At 47.1% G+C, this 21744-nt stretch overlaps 1 protein-coding gene across 7 annotated transcripts in view; it reads right to left on the reverse strand.

Annotated features, from left to right (window-relative positions):
- The window catches only part of ADA2 (adenosine deaminase 2), an 85339-nt gene that overhangs the window by 16345 nt on the left and 47250 nt on the right, over window positions 1–21744 (reverse strand). For 3 of the 7 annotated variants that reach the window (XM_027595646.2, XM_027595645.2, XM_027595650.2), the window contains 3 exons: window positions 8064–8393; window positions 5588–5813; window positions 4141–4351 (listed from right to left, as the gene is read on the reverse strand). In XM_027595646.2, the coding sequence (XP_027451447.1) occupies window positions 4141–4351; window positions 5588–5813; window positions 8064–8385 (759 nt within the window). In that variant the 5' untranslated portion in view covers window positions 8386–8393. Of the gene's footprint in view, window positions 1–4140; window positions 4352–5587; window positions 5814–8063; window positions 8394–12719; window positions 12816–21744 lie in introns of those variants that run through there. The other 4 variants (XM_027595647.2, XM_027595644.2, XM_027595652.2 and 1 more) reach the window with 4 other exon arrangements.

Below are 21744 nucleotides of genomic sequence, written 5' to 3' on the forward strand. Positions count from 1 at the left end.
TCTGGCTAATGGGGGGCATTAAGGCACAGACTCTCTATTGCAAGAGGCCTTTGTTCCAGGGTCAGAGCAGAACAAATGGTCAAATCCCATCCCCCTCAGCCTCTCCAGAATCCCAAATCCCAGCAGCCCTCCACCTTCGTGGGGGGTGGGGAGCTGGCCGAGCGGGACAAGAGGTAAGCAGCAAGGCGGGGTCCCCAAGTGTGATGCCCCGGAGCCCACTCCTCGGCAGGGTAAGAAGGAAAGAGCCCCGCCGGAAAAGGGGAGGGTTGGAACCAGAGACTACCGCGTTCCCTCCAGCTTCTCAGCATCTTCCCTAAATGCTTCCCCTCTGGGCTCGAGATGAAAGTCATAGCCCTCAAAGCGACCAAGACCCAAAGCCTCTGTGATTTCCCCCTGCCTCCTCTCCCCTCCGCCCCCTAAGGCGCCCAGGGCTCTGCCAGGATGGATGGGCTACCTCTCCCAGGCTCCACACCGAGAAAGCCGCCAGGATTGTGCAACAGGAAGTGGCCCCCAGCAGGGGCCGGCACCACTCTGGGTGAAGCATCAGCTCGGCCAGTCCTAGGGGCTGTCTTTCCCCTCCGGAAGGACGAGACTCGAAGCCAGATGCCCTGCTCCAGCAGCTCCTTTTGAGATTGATCAAGCATGGCTGCCTCAATGCTCATAAAATCCAGCACCCTGGTCTCTATCCAGTCCTTACCACCAATGTGATCTTGGTCGAGCTCTCTGACCTTCCCAAGCCTCAGTTTCCACGTTGGTAAAACGCAAGCTTGCTATGCAGCTCAAGTGCTTTGGAAAGGTCAAGGTGCAGAAGGCCCTCGCTCCAAGTGTGGTCTGGGTCAGACCATCTGCATTAGAATCACTGGGAGGAGGGGAAGAGGCTAGTTAATTTTGCAGCTTCCTGACCCTACCCAAGAGCACAGAATTAGAATCCTGGAAGGTGGGGCCCAAACACGAATTTTAAAGAGCACCTCCAGATTATTCATATGAATAGCCAAGTTTGAGGACCACCATCAACAAGCACGATTATCACTACTGGTGCCTCTCAGCAGTGTAGACGTGGTGGCAGTCTGAAATACCTCACAATCTGACATAAATAAAGAGGCAACAAATACCAGGTGCTGGAAATCCACATTACCAGGAGACAAAGGCAGAGATGTGGACTGTCACAGTCCCGGGTCGGGGGTGAAGGAGGGGTTGGCGGACCTACAAACCAGTTTCAGTGGAACCCAGAGAGGAAGACTGGCTTAGATGGGATGGAGCCCATGCTTGGCGAGAAAAGGATTTTCCAGGCCAAATCATGGGAATAGATTGTTCTGGGACGTGCAATTTCTTCCACCTCACATAGGCCAGGCCCAATGCCAGCTCATCTCTTTTAGAAATTCTTCTCTCTCTCTCTTTTTTTTTTTTTTTACGATTTTATTTGACAGAGAGAGAGCACAAGCAGAGGGAGAGGGAGAAGCAGGCCTCCCGCCGAGCAGGGAGCCTGATGTGGGGCTCGATCCCAGGACCCTGGGACCATGACCCGGGCCGAAGGCAGATGCTTAAGCAACTGAGCCACCCAGGCGCCCCTAGGAATTCTTCTCTTAATAGGTGGATGGACCCTCGCTTCCTGTAAAAGGATCATTTGTGTCCAGTCTTATCTACTCTGCTCACAAAACTGCTGAAAGCTCTACTGGGGGACAAAGGTCAGCCCCACTGCCCAAGAACTATACTCAGAGCTTTAACTACTAAACAAGCAGGCAGATCCTGAGGGAGATAGGCACCCTTAGCTGAGAGCCAACTCTTCAGGACGCTTCGGGACCCTCCAGGGCTGGCCTTGAGCTAACCTCAAGGAGGGTATTAACATATCTAAGGGAAAGGTGGGTCGGTCCAGAGAGTTGAGCCTTGAGTAAGTTTGGTCTCAGATGGAGGGAAAGGGAGCCCTGACCCACAAACTGGAATTACTGGTTCTTGGGACAGGTGTATCCTTCATCAGAGGGTGGGTCATTGAACACTTGAGATCAAACTGGGGGCAGCAAAATCCGTTTAGGAATCCCAACAAGAACTGAAAAATTTTTTAGAATGCAAAAATATCACAATCTCTGTACATTGTGTTGTTTCATAAAATGTTTCATAGATACATATGGATACATGTGGAAACATTGTCTTCAATAAAGGCAATTTATTGTAGCATTCCCCTCCCCACCCCCGCCCCGGGAAAGGGGATAATTTTCATCAGATTTTCCAAAGATTAAGTACGCTGTTACGGACTCTCTTAAATTCTCAGAGCCCAATGACAGGGCTTTTTAGGGCTCTGGCTCACCAACATCCTTCTAGCTATAACTTGGCTTCAGAAAAGGCTAAGATTTGCCTTCAAGGAGAGAGAACTTCCCAGTCAAGAAACGTAAGTGTCTGGTCTAATAGTTTTCTCCAAAAACCAGCATTCTGACTTTATATATATATATATATATATTTTTTTTAAGATTTTATTTATTTATTCATGAGAGACAGAGGGAGAGAGAGAGAAGCAGAGGGAGAAGCAGGCTCCCAAGGAGCAGGGAGCCCAATGCGGAACTCGATCCCAGGACCCCGGGATCATGACCTGAGCCAAAGGCAGATGCTTAACCATCTGAGCCACCCAGGCGCCCACATTCTGACTTTCTTATTTATACTTCTGTCTCTTATGAATTTGGTCAATATGTTTCGGTCCTCTGGAGTTCTATCACTTCTGAGTGTACAAAGAATAACATTTCTGAGCCTATAAAGACCATGGAATATGGTAACAAAGCCAAAATGATGCCACCCTGTGGGCCTTGCCACAAACTTGAAGGTCACTCACCAAGGCATTTGTATGCTCAACAAATATTTCAATGAATAAGCAGACTAGTTAGGATACAATATAGGGGAGGGCTCTACACAAAGGTCATGTTCTCCAAGCCACTTAAAATCTTTAACCAGCTCAAACTCTTTGTCAGCCCACCAAATGGAACATTCAGAAATCCTGCCCACTCCCACAACACCCAAATCCCTCCCACAAAACTTCAGGGAAGTTCTGTCCAACAGACATCCCAAAGGAATGGTCCAGGAGTATCTGATCACCTGGGGCTCTCTCCTCAATAAGGCGTCCCCTAACTGGGAGACCATCCTCACTTTCTCCTTCTATAATGGCTCCTCCTCAGCCCATTTTGTGAATTTTCTATCCTGTTTCTGTTTGCAGGGCCCCTTTCTTGGCCCGCTCCTCTTTTCAACTCACAGCTTCTGTGGGAACCTCATCCCTCTGACAGTTTTAAGGATTCGACATTCTGCAGACAGATGTCAAACATCTGTTCCCAGGCTAGAACTGTCCTCTGGGAGCTCCAAAGCCACGTATTCAACCACTTCCTAGACATCTTTGTAGGGCTGTCTCATAGACACCTCCAACTCTACAGGTTCAAAACCAAAATTTCTATTCTCCCTCCCCATCCTGCTCCTCCTCTTACTTCCCCATCTCCGTCAATGTCACCACCAGTCAACTCAACTCAAGTCCAACGCCAGCCAGTCACTGTAGAGTCCTCAACCCCACATGGTCAGTCAGGAAGACCTCTAGAGTCCTCCTTCAGCACACTGCCCATCTCCTCCTCCTCGTTGCTCTTGTCCCCCTGGCCTTGTCATCTCACACCTGCTTTTCCCTGCTCTACCAGCCTCCGTCCCCACCTCACTCACTGGGCAACCCTCACACTGCGGTCCATTCTCCCCAGTGCTACCAGGGCGATCCATTCGCCAGAACCATCAGCTGTCCCAGGATTAAGAGCACAGTCTTGAGAGATTCTGGGAAGCTAAATTTTGATATGAAAGGAGACAGGTCAAGAAAGGTCCAGGCATGAGGCACTGCTCAGAGTCCAAGGCCAGGGAACCCTGAGCATCCAGGAGGCACAGTATATCCAGGAGGTGAGAAGTGGGGGTCATGAGAGAAGGGGGTACAAGGTGGATGTTCAGTTTTGTGGGGACCAGCCAAGTGTAGTGCAGGTTCCCTTGCTCATGGGGGCCCCTGGAAAGACACATGTCCCATTTGGGATAAAACCAGCATCCAGTCCTATACCAGTACAAGGGTGGGAAGCCTGTGAGGACCTACAGGGTGAGATCTGAAAGTCAAGTCAAAGCAGAGGAAAGAGGTGGGCTCACCGGGAACAGCATGGCTCTGAGCTCCAGGTAGAGCACATTGTCCTGGTAGAACTCCTCCAGGGCCTGGAAGACATAGTCTCTGAACACTGGTGCATAGTGGACAAGGCCAGAGATTGTGAAGAAGATCGTTTGAAACTTGGACCAGACGATATTTTGGTTTGCATAATCCACGTCGGGGTTCTCAGTCATCAGAGTGAAATTCTTTAGCAGTCTGTCCAGGACACAAAGGGGGTAAATTGAGGAGGTGTGTCTCAAGCCATCACCTTCAGGTGCCTGCAGGATTCCTGCCCACCTTGCTTCTCCTGCCAGAAGCAAACCCAGATGCATCATAGTGAACAATGATGAGAAGCCAGGGGAAGCACACTGGGTTCTCTGGTGGAGGCCCCTCCATGAGACCCACTTTGTGCTCCTCAGGACCCAGCTCAGGTGGGATGTTCCCACCAGCCAGGCTCTCCTGCTCCCCTCCATATGCTTAGCCAGTCTGGCCCCATTGTACTTACATCCTAGACCAAGCTGTCTTCGGGGGCGTTATGCACCGAACCGTATCCCCCTAAAATCCGTATGTTGAAGTCCTCACCCTCAATATGACTATATTTGGAGATAGGGCCTTTCTGGTGGTAATTAAGGTTAAATGAGGTCATAAGGGTGGGGCCCACATAGAATAGGACTGGTGTCAGGGACACCAGGAGCGCACACACACAGAGGAAAGGCCATGTGAGGACAGACAGCAGTCTGTAAGCCAAGGACAGAGGCCTCAGGAGAGACCAAACTTGCCAGGATCTTGATCTTGAACGTCTAGCTTCCAAACCAGTGAGAAAATAAATTTCTATTGTTTAAGCCACCTGGTCTGTAGTATTCTGTTATGGCAGCCCCAGCAAGCTAATACAGGAGGTATGATGGAAATACGGGGACTACATGACCCAGGCTTCGCCCCTGAGTAGCCACATACTAGCTGTGTGGCCTTGGTCAGCTTCCTTAACCATGCTGAGCTTCACGTTTCTTATTCGTAAAGGGCAGTAAGCTCACAAAAGCACTCTATAGATGGTTCTATGATGAAAACAGTTATTACTTATAATATCACTTTACAAGTGTGTTAGGAAGTTGCTCTATCACATTTTCAAGGTGTTCCCTCACAAATGCACTGTCATTATTCCAGGAGCTGGGCTTTTCATCTTTCTGATATTAAGCATTTAGACAAATTTCATCTGATGCAACAACAGTGTTACTGTTAATACCTCTTACAGATCAAATTGGATTTTAAATGAACCAGGAACTTGCTATTTGAATGCTTCTGTGAAGCAAAGTATCTTGTAAAGTTAAAAGAAAAAGCCTCCTGATTTTTTTTAAGGCCAGATTTGCATATACAGGTTTGCACCAAGGAAGACACACCCGCACACCACCCGCTACTTATGATGAGCGAGACACATTCTTTCCCAATCACACTCACCCGTTGTCAAACTCAGTGACGTTCTGAATCTCCTTTCGATACTTCTCCAGTAAAACCCACTCTGAACACTCTGCTGGCATTGGGGTGGGGGGTGTTGGATAAGCAAATTTGAACCTCAGGGCCCCCTTCGGGGTGATACAGAAGTGGCAGTGGGGCCTATAGGTGACATTCTTCACCAGCCAGTTCATGCTCAGGATGCCGAAGTCATGGACGTGTAAGGCAGCCCCTGGAAAGGGAAGAAGGACGGGGGTGAGAGTAAGGCAAAAGAGGTGAAGTCCACATTCCAAGGGCACAGGGGCCACGAGGACAGTAGCTGGACAAGAAGTGAGAAGCACAAGGATGTCTATCTGGTGGAGTTCCTTGGAAATGCCCATGACACACCATCCCCACTCTGGCGCAAAGACCTTCCAGGCCTCTGTGTGCCTTTGTCTTCCCGGGCTGGCCCAAGCCTTCCCTGCTCTGGTGTAGGAAGGGAGCTTCACTCGCTAGTCAGAAGCATGGTGACCTCATTCAAGAGAGGCAGCCTGATGGGGCGGGGGAGCCTCAAGCTTGGATTCAGAAGACTGGGGTTCAAGTTGGGCTCCATCTCACCACCCAACACTGTGTGAAGGGTTGTAATAGGAAGGAGCCTCAGCCCCTGCCCCCAACCTGGTCCTGATCGTCTCAGCCTGCTCCCCGACGCCCGACACGCCGCCTTTGCACTCCCTGCTTCTGGCCCGCATCTAGGCAGCTTCTGGCCCGCAGGTGCCTTCCATGCCCCATGCTTCTTTCAGACCTGACACCAATTTCAACTACCGAGCTCCTCAAGGCACAGTATACACTGTCACTCTGCTCTTCTTGCTCCATCTTAGCTCCTGGCCTTGACACTGGCTGCTTAGGGGTCCCAGCTGTGTGAGCTTTGGCAGGTCACCCTGTCTAAACCTTATGTTCTCCATCAAGTGGAGAGGTTACTTTACCAACTTGACAGTTTTTTTGTTTAGTCTGTTTATTTCTAACATTAAAATAAAAGAGGTATAGAAAAGTCCTTGGGGTGCCCGGATGGCTCAGCTGGTTAAGCGTCCAACTCTTGGTTTCAGCTCAGGTCATGATATCATGGGGTGGTGAGATGGAGCCCCACATTGGGCTCTGTGCCCAGCAGGGAGTCTGCTTGGGATTCTCTCCCTCTGCCCCTTCCCCACTCATACACATGTGTGTGTGCTCTCCCTTTCAAATAAACAAATAAAGATTCATTTATTTATTTGAGACAGAGAGAGCAAGCATGCACGCACAAGTGAGCGGGGGGTAGGCAGAGGGAGAGGGACAGGCAGACTCCCTGCTGAGCAGGGATCCCAGTGAGGTGATCGATCCCAGGACCCTGGGATCATGACCTGTGCTGAAGGCAGATGCTTAACGACTGAGCCACCCAGGCATAGCTAAACAAATCTTTAAAAAAAGAAAAGTCCTTGTAAGCTGCAAACTGCTATTTGCATGTGCAGGATTGTAATTATTTTATTATTCATAGAAATGTAAATATACTGGGGCGCCTGGGTGGCTCAGTGGATTAAGCGTCTGCCTTCGGCTCAGGTCATGATCCCAGGGTCCTGGGATCGAGCCCCACATCACGTTCCCTGCTTGATGGGCAGCCTGCTTCTTCCTCTCCACTGCTTGTGCTCTCTCATGCGCACAAATAAATAAAATCTTATTTTTCTCAAATAAATAAAATCTTAAAACAAACAGAAACGTAAATATACTATAGACATACCATACTGGAAATGCCCGTTCATACCATACCCTGTTGGGTACCTTAGCCACTGAGAAAGGGCAGAAGAGGCAGATGCGAGAAAAGATGTGAAGGGAGCAGTAGGTCCTATTGGGCCCACATACTCCCGTATGTGCGGATGCATCCACTTCGTCAGGGAAGACGGTAATGCCCAGCCCCCACTCCCTCCTGTCTCTGAGGCAGAGTCCCCTCCCAAGCAGGGTTTTTGGTTTCCAGGGTAAACCAGAAGCCACTTTGGACCACGCCCTTCCCAGTTTGCCAAGGAAGAACAAAGGTGGGCGCCTGGGTGGCTCAGTTGGTTGGGCGACTGCCTTCGGTTCGGGTCATGATCCTGGAGCCCCGGGATCGAGTCCCACGTCGGGCTCCCTGCTCAGCGGGGAATCTGCTTCTCCCTCTGACCTTCCCCCCTCTCATGTACATTCTCTCTCTCAAATAAATAAATAAAAAATCTTTAAAAAAAAAAAAAGGAAGAACAAAGGTGCAGAGTGGGGTTCTCGCCGCTCCATTTATTTATTTTTATTTTAAAGTAGGCTCCACACGCAATGTGGGGCTTGAACTCACAACCCTGAGATCAAGAGTCACACGCTCTACGGGCTGAGCCAGCCGCATGCTCCTCACAGTTCCCTTTAGAACAACAGCTCCAGTAACAATGCTAGCTCTAACTTTCGTTCCCCCTACCTACCCAGCACCCCCAAACCACCCTCTCCAAGCCTCTACCTTTTGGCATCTTCTTCAGGAGATTAAACACCTCACTTTTCTCGATGAGATCCTTGGCCTGGAAGAAGTGCATGCTGGGAGGGAAATTCTGGCTCTTCATGGCCTGTGCCACCTCGGCCTTTTTGAGGGCCATGAGCCTCCCGTTAGCCAGCTCCTCCTGCTCGGTCAGCACCAGCTGCCCCCCCAGCTGCATCATCTTCTCTCTCATCAACAGCTGCACTCGTGCTTCATCTGTGGATACGGCTGAGCAGGAGAAAGGCATCGCTGCCACCAAAAGCAGGGAGAGCAGGGCTGGCTGCCCTGGCGGGCCACCCATGGACATTGGGATGCCTGGAAGAGGAAATTGCTCACATAGAAACCCAACAGGGCTAAAGAAGGGAGTAGGTTAGTGAAAATCTACAGATTTAAATGTTAAACTCTGATTTTCCTTCTCCCACTCTGTTCTCAGAATACCAGGAGGCAGCATACTGAAGGATTCTCCAAGCCCTTAGAGAAAAGACCTCCAGGTACAGACCGGAAGGGGTTTCCCAAAGAATAAGTCACCATGAGCCCTCCTTGAAAAAAGTGGAGTTTTTCAGTTAGGGAGCCCTGTTCACACATAGAGGAGGACACTGCAATCAGATTTTCAGTGTTTCACTTTTAAATATCGTCAGAGAGCAACAGATCACAAGGCATATAAAGAAAGCCTCCAACATGGTAAAGAAACTTAAGAAAAAAAACACAGAGAGAATGGAAACAAAGGGAAAGAGAGACAATGCAGGAAATAAAGAAAAATTCAAAAAAAGCCATACTTAATATCCTAAGAAGGATACGAAAAGATACTGTGTCCCATAAAACAACTATGGGGGAATTATAAAAATATATATAATTTTTTATATTTTGGCCGGCTGGCTCAGTCTGTAGAGCATGCAACTCTTGGTCTTGGGCTGTGAGTTCAAGCCCCACATTGGGTGTAGAGATGACCTAAAAATTAAATAAAAAATAGGGGCACCTGAGTGGCTCAGTCAGTTAAGCATCTGCCTTCAGCACAGGTCATGAGCCCAGGGTCCTGGGCTCATGCTCAGCGGGGCTCCCTGCTCAGCGGGGAGCCTGCTTCTCCCTCTCCCTCTGCTGCTCTGCCTGCTTGTGCTCTCACTCTCTCTCTCAAAAAATAAAAAAAATAAATTAAATAAATTAAAAAATAGAATGAGAAAACGCTTTTAGAAATTAAAAATACATGGTGATGGGTATTAAAGAGGGCACGTTCTGCGTGGAGCACTGGGTGTCATACACAAACAATGAATCATGGAACACTACATCAAAAACTAATGATGTAGGGCGCCTGGGTGGCTCAGTTGGTTGAGCGACTGCCTTCGGCTCGGGTCATGATCCTGGAGTCCCGGGATCGAGTCCCACATCGGGCTCCCTGCTCAGTGGGGAGTCTGCTTCTCCCTCTGACCCTCTTCCCTCTTGTGCTCTCTATCTCTCATTCTCTCTTTCTCTCAAATAAATAAATAAAAAATCTTAAAAAAAAACTAATGATGTAATGTATGGTGATTAACATAACAATAAAAATTTAAAGAAAAAAAATACAAAAGCTGAGAGGCACCTGGGTGGCACAGTTGGTTGAGTGTCCGGCTCTTGGTTTTGGCTCAGTCGTGGTCTCAGGGTTGTGAGAATGAGCCCTACATCGGGCCCCACGCTCAGTAAGGAATCTACTTAAGATTCTCTCTCCTAGGACACCTGGGTGGCTCAGTCAGTTAAGTGTCTGCCTTCAGCTGAGGTCATGATCCCAGGGTCTGGGACTGAGTCCCACATCGGGCTCCCTGCTCAGTGGGCAGCCTTCTTCTCCCTCTGCCTGTCGCTCCCCCTGCTTGTGTTCTCTTGTGCTCTCTCTCCAACAAATAAATTTTAAAAACCATTTAAAGGGCGCCTGGGTGGCTCAGTTGGTTAAGCGACTGCCTTCGGCTCAGGTCATGATCCTGGAGTCCCGGGATCGAGTCCCGCATCGGGCTCCCTGCTTGGCAGGGAGTCTGCTTCTCCCTCTGACCCTCTTCCCTCTCGTGCTGCTCTCTATCTCTCTCATTCTCTCTCTCCCAAATAAATAAATCTTTTAAAAAAATAAAAAATAAAAAAATAAAATAAAAATCATTTTAAAAAAAAGATACTCTATCCCTCGCCCTCTGCTCCCCCCATTCTCTTTCTCTCAAATAAATAATATCTTTTTAAAAATACAAAAGCTGAAATTTTAAAAATTTATTAGCAATATTACAAGATGGAATTTCTTTTGGAAATTAGGACAAAATAAGAGAGAAACAAATGATAGGATTATTGGCTCAGGAAACCCAACCCCAAATAACAGACATATTAGAAGGAAAAAGAAAAAAGAAGAGAAAAAAAGTAAATAAATAATAGAAGAAATTGGGCCACAAAAGAAGACCTGAATCCCTGGTTTAATGAGGCTTGTTGAGTTCCTAGCATAGCACAACAACTGCTCAATGGCCACACCAAGATATATCATCTTGATATTTCAGAACATTAGCACTAAAAGATGCTAAAATCTTCTAGAGAGCAGCTAGTCCAGGTTAGCAGTGAACAAGGATTTAAGGGCAGAAAGAAAGAAACTTGCCTCTATTGGGTCTCCTCATGCCAGGCACTATGTTAGGACTTTGTTAGGTCATTTATTTGAATCACATTTAAGAATTACAGGGCGCCTGGCTGGCTCAGTGAGAGGAGCGTGTGACTTTTTTTTTTTTTAAGATTTTTATTTATTTATTTGACAGAGAGAGAGAGAGCGAGGGAGGGAACACAAGCAGGGGGGAGTGGGAAAGGGAGAAGCAGGCTCCCCACCAAGCAGGGAGCCCGATGCGGGGCTCGATCCCAGGACTCTGAGATCATGACCTGAGCCGAAGGCAGTCGCTTAACCAACTGAGCCACCCAGGCGCCCCATGGAGCGTGTGACTCTTGATCTCAGGGTTGTGAGTTTGAGCCCCATGTTGGGTATAGAGAGTACTTAAATATATATATATATATATATATATACTTATATATATATGCTTATATATATATAAAATATATAAAAGAATTGTTTCTGCATACTTGAAAGTATGATACGGTATCCTGGAAAGAATTAAGGCTATAAATTGGAAGACCTCAAGATCAGTCCCAAATTAGTATGTCTTTAACCATGAGACCTTGGGCAAACTGCTTAATATTGATGAGTCTCAATTTTTCTCACCTGTGAAAAAGATGAATTACACTAGATCAGTGGCCCTCAAAGTGTGATACAGGTATCATCAGTGATACAAGATACCAATGTTTAGGTTGAATAAAGAAATTTAAAAATAAGTTAATTGAAAGAAAGATATTGAGTAGGGGTGCCTAGGTGGCTCAGTCAGTTAAGCGTCTGCTTTTGGCTCAGGTCATGATCTCACGATCCTGGGATGGAGCCCCATGTCAGCTTCCCTGCTCAGTGGGGAGTCTGCTTCTCCCTCTCCCTCTCCCCCTGTTTGTGCTCTCTCTCTCTCTCTCTCTCTGGCTCACTCCTTCTCTCAAATAAATAAATAAATTTTTTTTTAAAGAAAGATATTAAGTAAATAGAGATGCAGGGATATGACAAAGGTGAAAAGCTTGCTAATCATTGGAACACAATATATCCCAGGTTCTTTCCAGGGCTAACATTCAATTATTCTAAGCTACATCAGATACCAAGACGGAATTTTCAGAAGGAACTGGATACTATTTACTCTAATACCACAGCTACGGTAGGGGCTGTACCTTCCTAATCAGAGAGTTGGACTTTTGAAAAACCCCTGCAACTTCATCAAGGCTTCGAACCTCTCTTCAGACTACAGTGTTTGCCAACAGCTAAAAGAGGAGAGTGACATTTATGTCACCTTCCCACCCATCCCATGCTGCATCCTCCAATCAATGGCCCCAGCCCCTTTTCCCTCTCTCCTTACTCACACATAGCAGAAGCCACTAAGTTCCACAATCTCCACCCTCTCCTCTCCGCAGACCCCAGAAGTAGTTGTGTGGCCCAGCATCTAGGGACTTTCCCTGGTCTGACAGACAAAAGTTTATCTAACACCCGTCCTGGCCAAAGCTGGCTGAGCATCAGGAAAAATAATCCCTGTAACACTTGTTGCTAAACTTACTTCATCTCTTTCCTCATGAAAAGTGTCTTTTACTTTTATTTTTTTTAAGATTATTTATTTATTTGACAGAGAGCGACACAGCGAGAGAGGGAACACAAGCAGGGGGAGTGGGAGAGGGAGGAGCAGGCTTCCCGCGGGGCAGGGAGCCCGATGCGGGGCTCGATGCGGGGCTCGATGCGGGGCTCGATGCGGGGCTCGATCCTAGGACCCTGGGATCACAACCCGAGCCGAAAGCAGACGCTTAACGACTGCGCCACCCAGGTGCCCCTGTCTTTTACTTTTAAAAGAGGGTGCATGAAGACTCTCTAGTTTGGTCCCTGAGTAAGAACAAAGAAGCAGACCATGTGCACCTGTAACTCTGAGCCAATGTCCTTGGGTCCACGACCATTTTCAAAAGCCTGTTGTGGAGCAAGGCTATGCATTCCTCCCCACTGGAAGGCACAAACCTGCTTCAGGTTGGGGGCAGGGAGGGCTGCCAGCAGATAAACAGAGCCCAAGTGCCTGCGTCCCAGCTACCTACCGGAGCCTCACGAGCTAGACTCCCAGCCCAGCGGATCCCAGGTACCTCAGAGCAGCTCCAGAAACTGCAGACTGTTCGCCGAGTCCCCTGACAGCTGGGTCAGAAGCACCAGAAAACCTCACCATCCCGTTTTCACTTCCTGTCAGGGCAGGTTTCACTTCCTCCCAGCCTCATGTTGCTCAGGGCCTCCAAAGGGAGGCAAGGAAGACAGGGTCTGGCAGAGCCGAGGCAGCAAGTGGGCCTGAGAGTATGGGTTCACATGTGTGTGTGCCTGTGTGCACGCCTGTGTGCTCGTGCGGTGATTTGCGTGTGTGTTTGTATGTGGTCATGTGCATGTGTGTGGGGGTTATGTACATCTTTACGTGCATGTGCATGTGTGGGGGGGGTTATGTATGTGTCTGTGAGGAAGTTACATGCATGTTTGTGTGTGTCTACGTGTTTGTGTGAGTTTACGCGCATGTGTGGGCTTCTGTATGTTTGGGGGGAGGATATGTGTGTGTGTGTGTTTGTTTTTGAGGTGTCTTTGTAGGGTCCAGAGCCTAGTTTTAGACAACAAGCACCACGTGGAGGCACTCCAACATCTGCTGATGAACTTTGGGAATCATAGCTTTCCTCCAAATGTGATTGTGAATTGTGGGGCAACCTTCTGAACAGAGGGTGAAAAGGTAGATATAAAAGAAGGTAAATGATTTAAGGGGAAAATACACAGATCTGGGGGCAGGACAGTTGAGGAAGTAGGGAGGTGTGAGGCAAGAGCAAGGGGGCAGGGAGGACGGGCAAGAAGGCAAGAGGCAGAAGGCTCCAGAGGAAGAGCAGAGTGGGACCAGGCCCTGATACCTAGACGCTGGAGTCAGGCCTATGGCCTTTTGCAGCTGTGTGGCCTTAGCTGTGTTATTTAAACTCTCTATACTTTGGAGTCCTCATCTGAAAATGGAGGTCTAAAAGCAATGACGACACAGGGTCCACCGTGAGAATGTATGCAAAGTCTTCAGTGCATAGTAAGTTCTCAAGAAATAGCAGCCATTACTACTATCAGAAATAACTATTGTGACATATCGTCCAAGTCGTGTGAGACCGTACCAGTGACTTCTGCGATACACGCCCGCCTGCTCCACAGACTTGTCGAGTACCCCTCCTTCCCAGGCCCCTCTCAAGGCCTTCTGCACCAGAGCCACCCACAAACACCCCAGCACTTCCACTTCTGCTGTTCCTAAACGTCTGGAACCTTGGGGCCCTGTGTCATCATCTTCTCCAAAAAGTAAAAAGGTCACCCGTTTCATAAACAAGAAGAAATCCAAAAGTGAAAATACAGAGGAACTAGCAATTCCCTCATCACAAGTTCAAGATTAATTTTTTTACAAGTCTGTGCAATCGGAAGAAACAAACAAGCCGCAAAGACAGACTAAACTGACCTACAGAAGGGTAGGAAGGGAAAAATCACCAATTTTGAACATAAATCATTAGGAGATTTTTTAAGATACTAGAGCCAAAGGTAGAGCTTTTCTTTCCAAAAGCTTTGGTTAAAAGTAAGAGCTAATGTTCACATCGCAAAGGATTGGCTCTGGAGACTCTGGCTCATGACTTGGCCGGGAAGTGCAGAGCCAGGGGAGGGCTGTGGGTCTTGAGGCTGGAGTTATTGCCTCAGGCCGAAGCTACTTGGGCCAGGGGAGTGGAGGACCCAGATGTTGAGACAGAAGCAGAGGGGGAATGGCTGGGGGCGCACACCAGGATCAGAAACATTGAAACGAAGCAGGGTCAGACCAGGAGACTCAGCAGGACCTGCAAACCTCTTGGTCTTCGGAGCCATCAGCCTCCTCAGGGGTGTGGCAGTAAGCACGTCTAGCAGAAGAGGTATGCCGTCTGACAACAGCAAGCCACGGTGTAAAACGGTGAGGCCGTTCTGGAAGGATATTCTGCCAACTGCAGAGACTGTAAAATATGGAACAGGGCTCTGCTTTTTATGCTTTATTGAAGACAACCATCAGAAGCAGAACTGGCCCTGTTTCAGAATCTAAAAAATCTACAGGGTAGAAAAATGGAACCAATGTGTCTTTTAGTAATTTCAAAGCTTAACCTAAATGGAATGAAGTCTGATAGGACAGGCGGGTTATGCCCCCAAAACTGGAGACAAGGAGAGGTTTTCAGAATTAAAGATGGTGTATGGCTACAAAAATATTTGAGAGGTATTTTCATTAGAACAGTGCTTTCTCCCATCAATGCCATGAATTATATGCCGTTGCTGTGTGTAACCTACAGCAAACTATAGGAGAGCTACCTATGGTGGAAGGTTTTGAAGTGCTGGAAATACCACTTCAACAGAAGATAAATAAGGATCTCTGACCCCAGAGTTTAAAAAAATGAAATAATAATAGCTAAAATTTATTGAGAATTATATATATTTACTAATTTAATCCTTGCAGTGATCTTATAAGGTAGGGACTATTGCTAGCTCTCCTTGACCAGTGAGTGCACCGAAGCACCTGGATGGAGGTTGGTGACTTGCCCAAGGTCACACAGCTGGACCTGCACTTTCCACCTACAGCCTTCCCTGGTAGCAAGGAAACAGAGGTCTTCAAGGTGGTGGCGAGCCACTGGTGTGGGAGAGCACCCCTCAAGACAGAAGGGCAGATCCCTGGAGGAGAGCCCAATTCGCAAAGATGGGACACAGGAACAGATATTACCGGGTATAAGATGATTTTTCTAGATCCTGGGAGCTTGTGCTTTTAATAGCCAAAGTTTTTCAGGAAGCAAAAAATTAGCTCTTTCAAGGAATTGCTGCGTGATTTTGAAAAAAAAACTCAACATCTATGAGCTTAATGCCTTTATCTGCAATAAGGGAAGAATAACATGTACTTCCTACTAAGTTTTTTAACCAAGTAAGTTTGTGTGCGTTAAATAATACCCATGAAAATATTTCTCTCTCTCTCTCTCTCTCTTTTTTTTTTTTTTTTTTTTTGGGGAGAGAGAGAGCACAAGAGGTGGAAGAGGAGGTAGAGGAAGAGAGAGAGAATCTTAAACCGGCTCCACGATCAGCATGGAGCCCCATGTAGGGCTTGATCTCACGACCCTGAGATCATGACCTGAGCTGAAGTCAAGAGTCGGATGCTTAACCGACTGCACCACCCAGGTGCCCCTTAAGATTTTATTTTTTTAAGTAATCTCTACACCCAACATGGGGCTTGGACCCTCAATCCCTAGATCAAGACTCACATGTCCTACCGACTGAGCCAGTCAGGCGTTTCCAAACTAGACCTATTTAAACAAAAAAACAAAACCCCTAGAGCTACAGACATTCTTTCTGAACTCTCTTTAGCAGAGCACTGCAGATTTCTTTGGGGGAAGAGAAACAGTTTCTAGCTTAGTTAAGGATGGTGTACCCTACTAAAAATGAAGATAATACTGAAATTTTGCACACTTAACAATACTTTTCCCCTACTAGTCTCTCAGACATCAGCAACCAGTTTCATACCACAGTGAAGGAAAGGGAAAAGCCTCCCCTGGGGCTTTCACCAGCCACTGATAATAGCCCTAAAGATACTGACAGAGACTTACCAGATCACTTTATAGCACAAGGGATGGCCAACAACCACCCCTCCCCCACATACACAGGGCTTATAGCATTCTCTTATTATCCCACTCTTTTTTTTTTTTTTAAGATTTTATTTAGGGGCACCTGGGTGGCTTAGATGGTTAAGCATCTGCCTTCGGCTCAGGTCATGATCCCAGGGTCCTGGGATCGAGTCCCGCATCGGGCTTCCTGCTCCTTGGGAGCCTGCCTCTCTCTCTGCTTCTCTCTCTCTCTCTCTCCCCCCCAACGTCTCTCATGAATAAATAAATAAAATCTTTTAAAAAAAAGATTTTATTTATTTATGTGACAGACACAGCAAGAGCAGGAACACAAGCAGGGGGAGTGGGAGAGGGGGAAGCAGGCTTCCTGCAGCGCAGGGAGCCCAATGCGGGGCTCAATCCCAGGACCCCGGGATCATGACCTGAGCCGAAGGCAGACGCTTAACAACTGAGCCACCCAGGCGCCCCTCTTTTTTTTTTTTTAATATTTTATTTACTTATTTGAGAGAGAAAGAGACAGAAACAGCAACAGAGATCAGAGTGGGAGGAGGAGAAGCAGGCTCCCAGCTCAGCAGGGATCCCGACCCTGAGATCATGACCTGAGTTGAAGGCAGAGGCTTAACCGACTGAGCCACCCAGCCGCCCCTACCTCACTCTTAAATATAGGTAGACATCCAGGAGCCGCTACATTTGAGGTATGCTATTTTCTGACAGAGCAAAAAGTATCTTGGAAGAAAGAGAATGGGAGAGAGACGAAAACTCCATTTAATATATTAGTATCAGAGACGTAAGAGAAGATATCATACCCATGAAACAAGGACAGGTTGTTATAAAGAATAGTCAAAGAGTGAAAACTAACTCGGCACAAATGATGGATAGGAAAAATGAGAAACTACAGAAAAATTGAACAATGAAGTTAATATCTTCCAGAAGGTAGAACAAAAAGAGGAAGAAAAGAAAAAGTGGAGGAAAAATATTTTTTAATTTTTTATTATTATTATTTTTAATTTATTTATTTGAGAAAGTGAGAGCATGAGTGGAGGGGCAGAGGGAGAGGGAGAAGCAGGGAGCCTGACACAGAGCTCGATCCCAGGACCCTGGGATCATGACCTGAGCTGAAGGCAGACGCTTAACTGACTGAGCCACTCAGGTGCCCCGGGAAAAGATTTTTTTTTAAAGGATGAACAGCCAAAAAAAAAAAAAAAAATCAAAGGTATAAAAACGTTATGTTCCAGAAAGAGAAAACAGAGTGGAGAAAAACCAAAGCAATAGCTCAAGAAAATATCTTAGAGGGGCGCCTGGGTGGCTCAGTCGTTAAGCGTCTGCCTTCAGCTCAGGTCATGATCCCAGGGTCCTGGGATTGAGCCCCGCGTCGGGCTCCCTGCTCAGCGGGGAGCCTGCTTCTCCCTCTCCCACTCCCCCTGCTTGTGTTCTCTCGCTGTCTCTCTCTGTCAAATAAATAAATAAAATCTTTAAAAAAAATAAAAAGTAAATTAAAAAAATAAAATATCTTAGAATGGAAAGACATGTGAGTCTAGATCGAAAGGGTCCTTGGGAGGCCCAACAGATGGCTGACAATGAACCAGGGCCAGGCCATTACAGTGAGAGTGCAGAAGGCTGGGGACAAAGTAAAGAACTCTAAGTCATCTAAAACAAGAGAGTGAACCAGAAAAAGGGAATTCAGGGGATCCAGGAGACAGAGGACCCAACACAAGAAAGGGACAGAGGAAGTTTCCACCTTCGTGAAGGAAGATCCCGAGGCCGGATCAGTGCTGCACACTGAGGGCCAGCCAGTCCTGGAGCAGCTGGAGCTGGTGAAAAAGCCTCTGGGAAAGCATTTTGTCAAGATGAAATTAGTAGAATGCCTAATATGTTTGGTTGTATTATGAGTTTCGGAGAAGAGAATCTGAGGATGAATAAGGGGGAAAGACAGAAAACCAAATAAAACAAATAAACAAAAAACAATGACTAATTCCACGAAATACGAACTGTCGTGACAAGGGAAAGTTATCACAGCAAACTACGTAGCTCAGCCGTGTCTACACAGTATCATTTGGACAGCACCGAATATAGAGCTAACAAAATCATAAATACATTGGGACGATGGAGGGATAGAAAAATGTGGTGGGTGTGGTGGTAGAAGTAGGGGGGAGAGCTGAGAGAGATCTAAATCTTCTATAACAGGAAGCATGCAGCTCACACCTAAAACAGAATAAATCAAGAAGAGCAGTATAAAGAGTTATTAGGCATATGGAGGAAGATGCTAAAAGGCCTGAAGACCACAGCCTCTGGAGAGCACAGAATGGCTGGTGTGGGGGCTGCTAGGGGTGAGCCCCGGGGAACATTCTGACTCCTGAACCAGAGGCAGGAATGCCTGGCCCCAGTCAGACTGCCTTCTTCCTGTTTTTCCGGCTGCTGAGCCTGCCAGTCGAGGGAACTGGTGGTGTGGAGAAATGAGTGGTGTCACACACAAACCACAGACGTTACACCCCAGCAGAGCTCAACAGATTGTCACTCACCAAGGACTGGAGAATTCCTGGGGAGGAGCCATTTCACGATTTTTTTTTTTCTTTTTAAGATTTTATTTATTTGACAGAGAGAGACACAGCGAGAGAGGGAACACAAGCAGGGGGAGTGGAAGAGGGAGAAGCAGACTTCCCGCGGAGCGGGGAGCCCGATGCGGGGCTCGATCCCAGGACACTGGGATCATGACCTGAGCCAAAGGCAGACGCTTAACGACTGAGCCACCCAGGCGCCCCCCATTTCACGATTCTAAGAGGTAAACTCTGAAAAGTAAGACGGAGGGATCCAACAATTCATCACTTCAAATTATTTGCTCAGTGTCTAGCTTCTCCATTCATTAGATTGCAACACTTAGTAAATATATGTTCAAAAATCGTTAACATTTCTTTAGCATTACTGTGTGCCAGACACTATGCTCAAATGCGTTAGCAGCATTGTCTGGTGTGGTCCTCGGGACAACTCTGTGAGGTGAGTCATCTGCCCATTTACAGGTTCAGAAGCACAGCCCCCGCTCAGTGAAATATTTGATGCCAGGCAGACAGACCCCAAGGACCATGATCTCCACCACTCTGTTCTACTGCTTTCCATGTTAGCTGTTTCTAAATATACTTACTTTTTCCAGCATTACTAACATGTAACCGACAAATAACATTTGTAAGTTTAATTTGTACATGATGATTTGATATATGTACATATTGTGAAATAATTGCTATAATAAGGTTAACACATTCATCATCTACATAGTTACCATTGTGTGTGTGTGTGTGTGTGTGTGTGTGTGTGGTGAGAACACCTGAGATTTACCTCTGAACAACTTTAAGGAGACAGTGTTGTTAACTATAGTCACCATGCTGTACGTCGCATCCCCAGGACTTACTCCTCGTCCTTCCATGTCTCCTTGTTCCTTGCTGACTTCCCAGTACTTTACAGAATGTTGGCACAGAGTAGATGCTCAATAAATCTTTGTTTTTACCGTCCTTCTTGTTGGGATGCAAACACTGAAACGGATACCCTGGAGAGAAGGCCATAAGCTCATGTCTCTCTCTCTCTCTTTTTTTTTAAGATTGTATTTATTTATTTGACAGAGAGGTAGAGCGCACAAGTAGGCAAAGCAGCAGGCAGAGGGAGAGGGGGAAGGAGACTCCCCGCCGAGCAGGGAGCCCGATGTGGGGCTCGGTCCCAGGACCCCGGGATCATGACCTGGGCCGAAGGCAGACGCTTAACCAACTGAGCCACCCAGGCGCCCCTCATGTCTCTCTTGATGTTGTGAAGAGTAACTGAGCAAACTCTGATCTCTCAAACCCAACTTCACTCATTCTGACTTTTTTACCTCCTCTCCCCAAAACCTGATCCTCTTCCAGTTTTCTCCTCCTCATTACATGGCACCTCCATCCACTTAATTGCTTCTGTCAGAAACCCGACTCCCCCTATAGATCACCCACGTCTTCTGGCGCCACCATTGCAACACGAGGCCCCAGCATCTCTCATCTGCTCTACTTCCAGAGCTCTCACTTTCGTCCCCTTTCTATTTATTTTCCAGATCTAAAAGCACAAAATCTCAGCATGGCCCTCATGTCCCTTCCTGCTGAAAACCTTTCAAAATCTACCCAAGTCCTTTTCTCGGTCTACTAGGGCCATGTTCTATCTGGTCCTGGGACTATCTCTCCACCCTCTCCCCACGGGCTTCCTTTTGCCCACTGACCAACCTTCTTGTAGCATTTCACACGTGGTGAACCCTTGCTCTTCAAAGAGTTTTCAATGTGATGCCCTTTTCCTGGAATGGCCTCTCCCCTCCTCTACCAGGCCAACACCTGTTCATCCTTCAGACCCCAGTGTAAATGCTTCTGCTCAGGGAAGCTTTCAGTGAACACTCTGCCATCTAAATAGAGTGCCTCTGGTACACTCTTCATAATATCCTTTTCTTTTCTTTTGCAGTATGTACCTCAATTTATAATTTCGTATCTATATATTTCCGTGATTGTTTAATTTACATCTTCGTATTAGATTGAAAGCTGCTTGAGGGCTTTCTGAAGGGATGTTACTGCTGTGTCCTTTAGGTATATCGCTGCCCAGCTCAGAGTAGATGCCCCAAAAACATCTGCTGCAGGCAAGCAAGTGGGCAGGGAGGAATGAACACATGAATGAATGAATGAATGAATGAATGAATGAATGAAAGTAGAGAGGAAAAGAAAATTCTGAGTGTTTTTTGCAGGTAGTAGGCACTTGGGTCTTCTCAACCTGGTGTAATGGAGAAGAGGCAAATGAAGTTAGAGTGTCTAGTAAAGGATGGCCTGTCAGCACAGCCATCCTCAGCCGTTCACCGGCACGGCCTATTTCTATGCCATCTGTGGAACAATTATTGTAATAAATAGATAAGTCTATGTCAGTGATGTAAATGGTGCCCCCTAGAATTGTGCAGTGCTCATCCTGCACAATCTCACATGGCAGCCTAGGAGGGAATGATAAATGCCAATGGCCTATCGATAAGCCTGGGCTGGCTGTTCTTGTTTGTTTGTATTTCATTTTATCCAACCTCGGGGAAACACTGAAGTATCTCTAGGAATCAAGCCTTGTCTTGGAGTCACCTATTCTTCCATTGTTTTGTTTCTAGTCTCCAACACACTCTTTGCACGCACTAACATTTACCTTTGCCCTCTCTACAGTTTTCTTTGTTTTATTCTTATTTTTCTTTTCCTACTTTTTGGGGGGTGGAGTGGTGGTTCTTTCTTTATTACACCTGTCATATCATCTGGGCCCGTACTCTGGTCCTTTGCTCTGGCTAGTTCAGAGACTCAATCATGCCAATACCCGTGTCTTGCTACCTTCAAAGTGGGTTCTGAGTCCAAAGACAAGAAAGGCCTCCAGTGTGACTGTGTGATTTGAGCCAGCATTTTCTATACTATAGACATGAGGACCTTAGCCTTCTTGGGGTGAA

The sequence above is a fragment of the Zalophus californianus genome, chromosome 9 (assembly GCF_009762305.2).
Source record: "Zalophus californianus isolate mZalCal1 chromosome 9, mZalCal1.pri.v2, whole genome shotgun sequence".
Lineage (NCBI taxonomy): Eukaryota > Metazoa > Chordata > Mammalia > Carnivora > Otariidae > Zalophus > Zalophus californianus.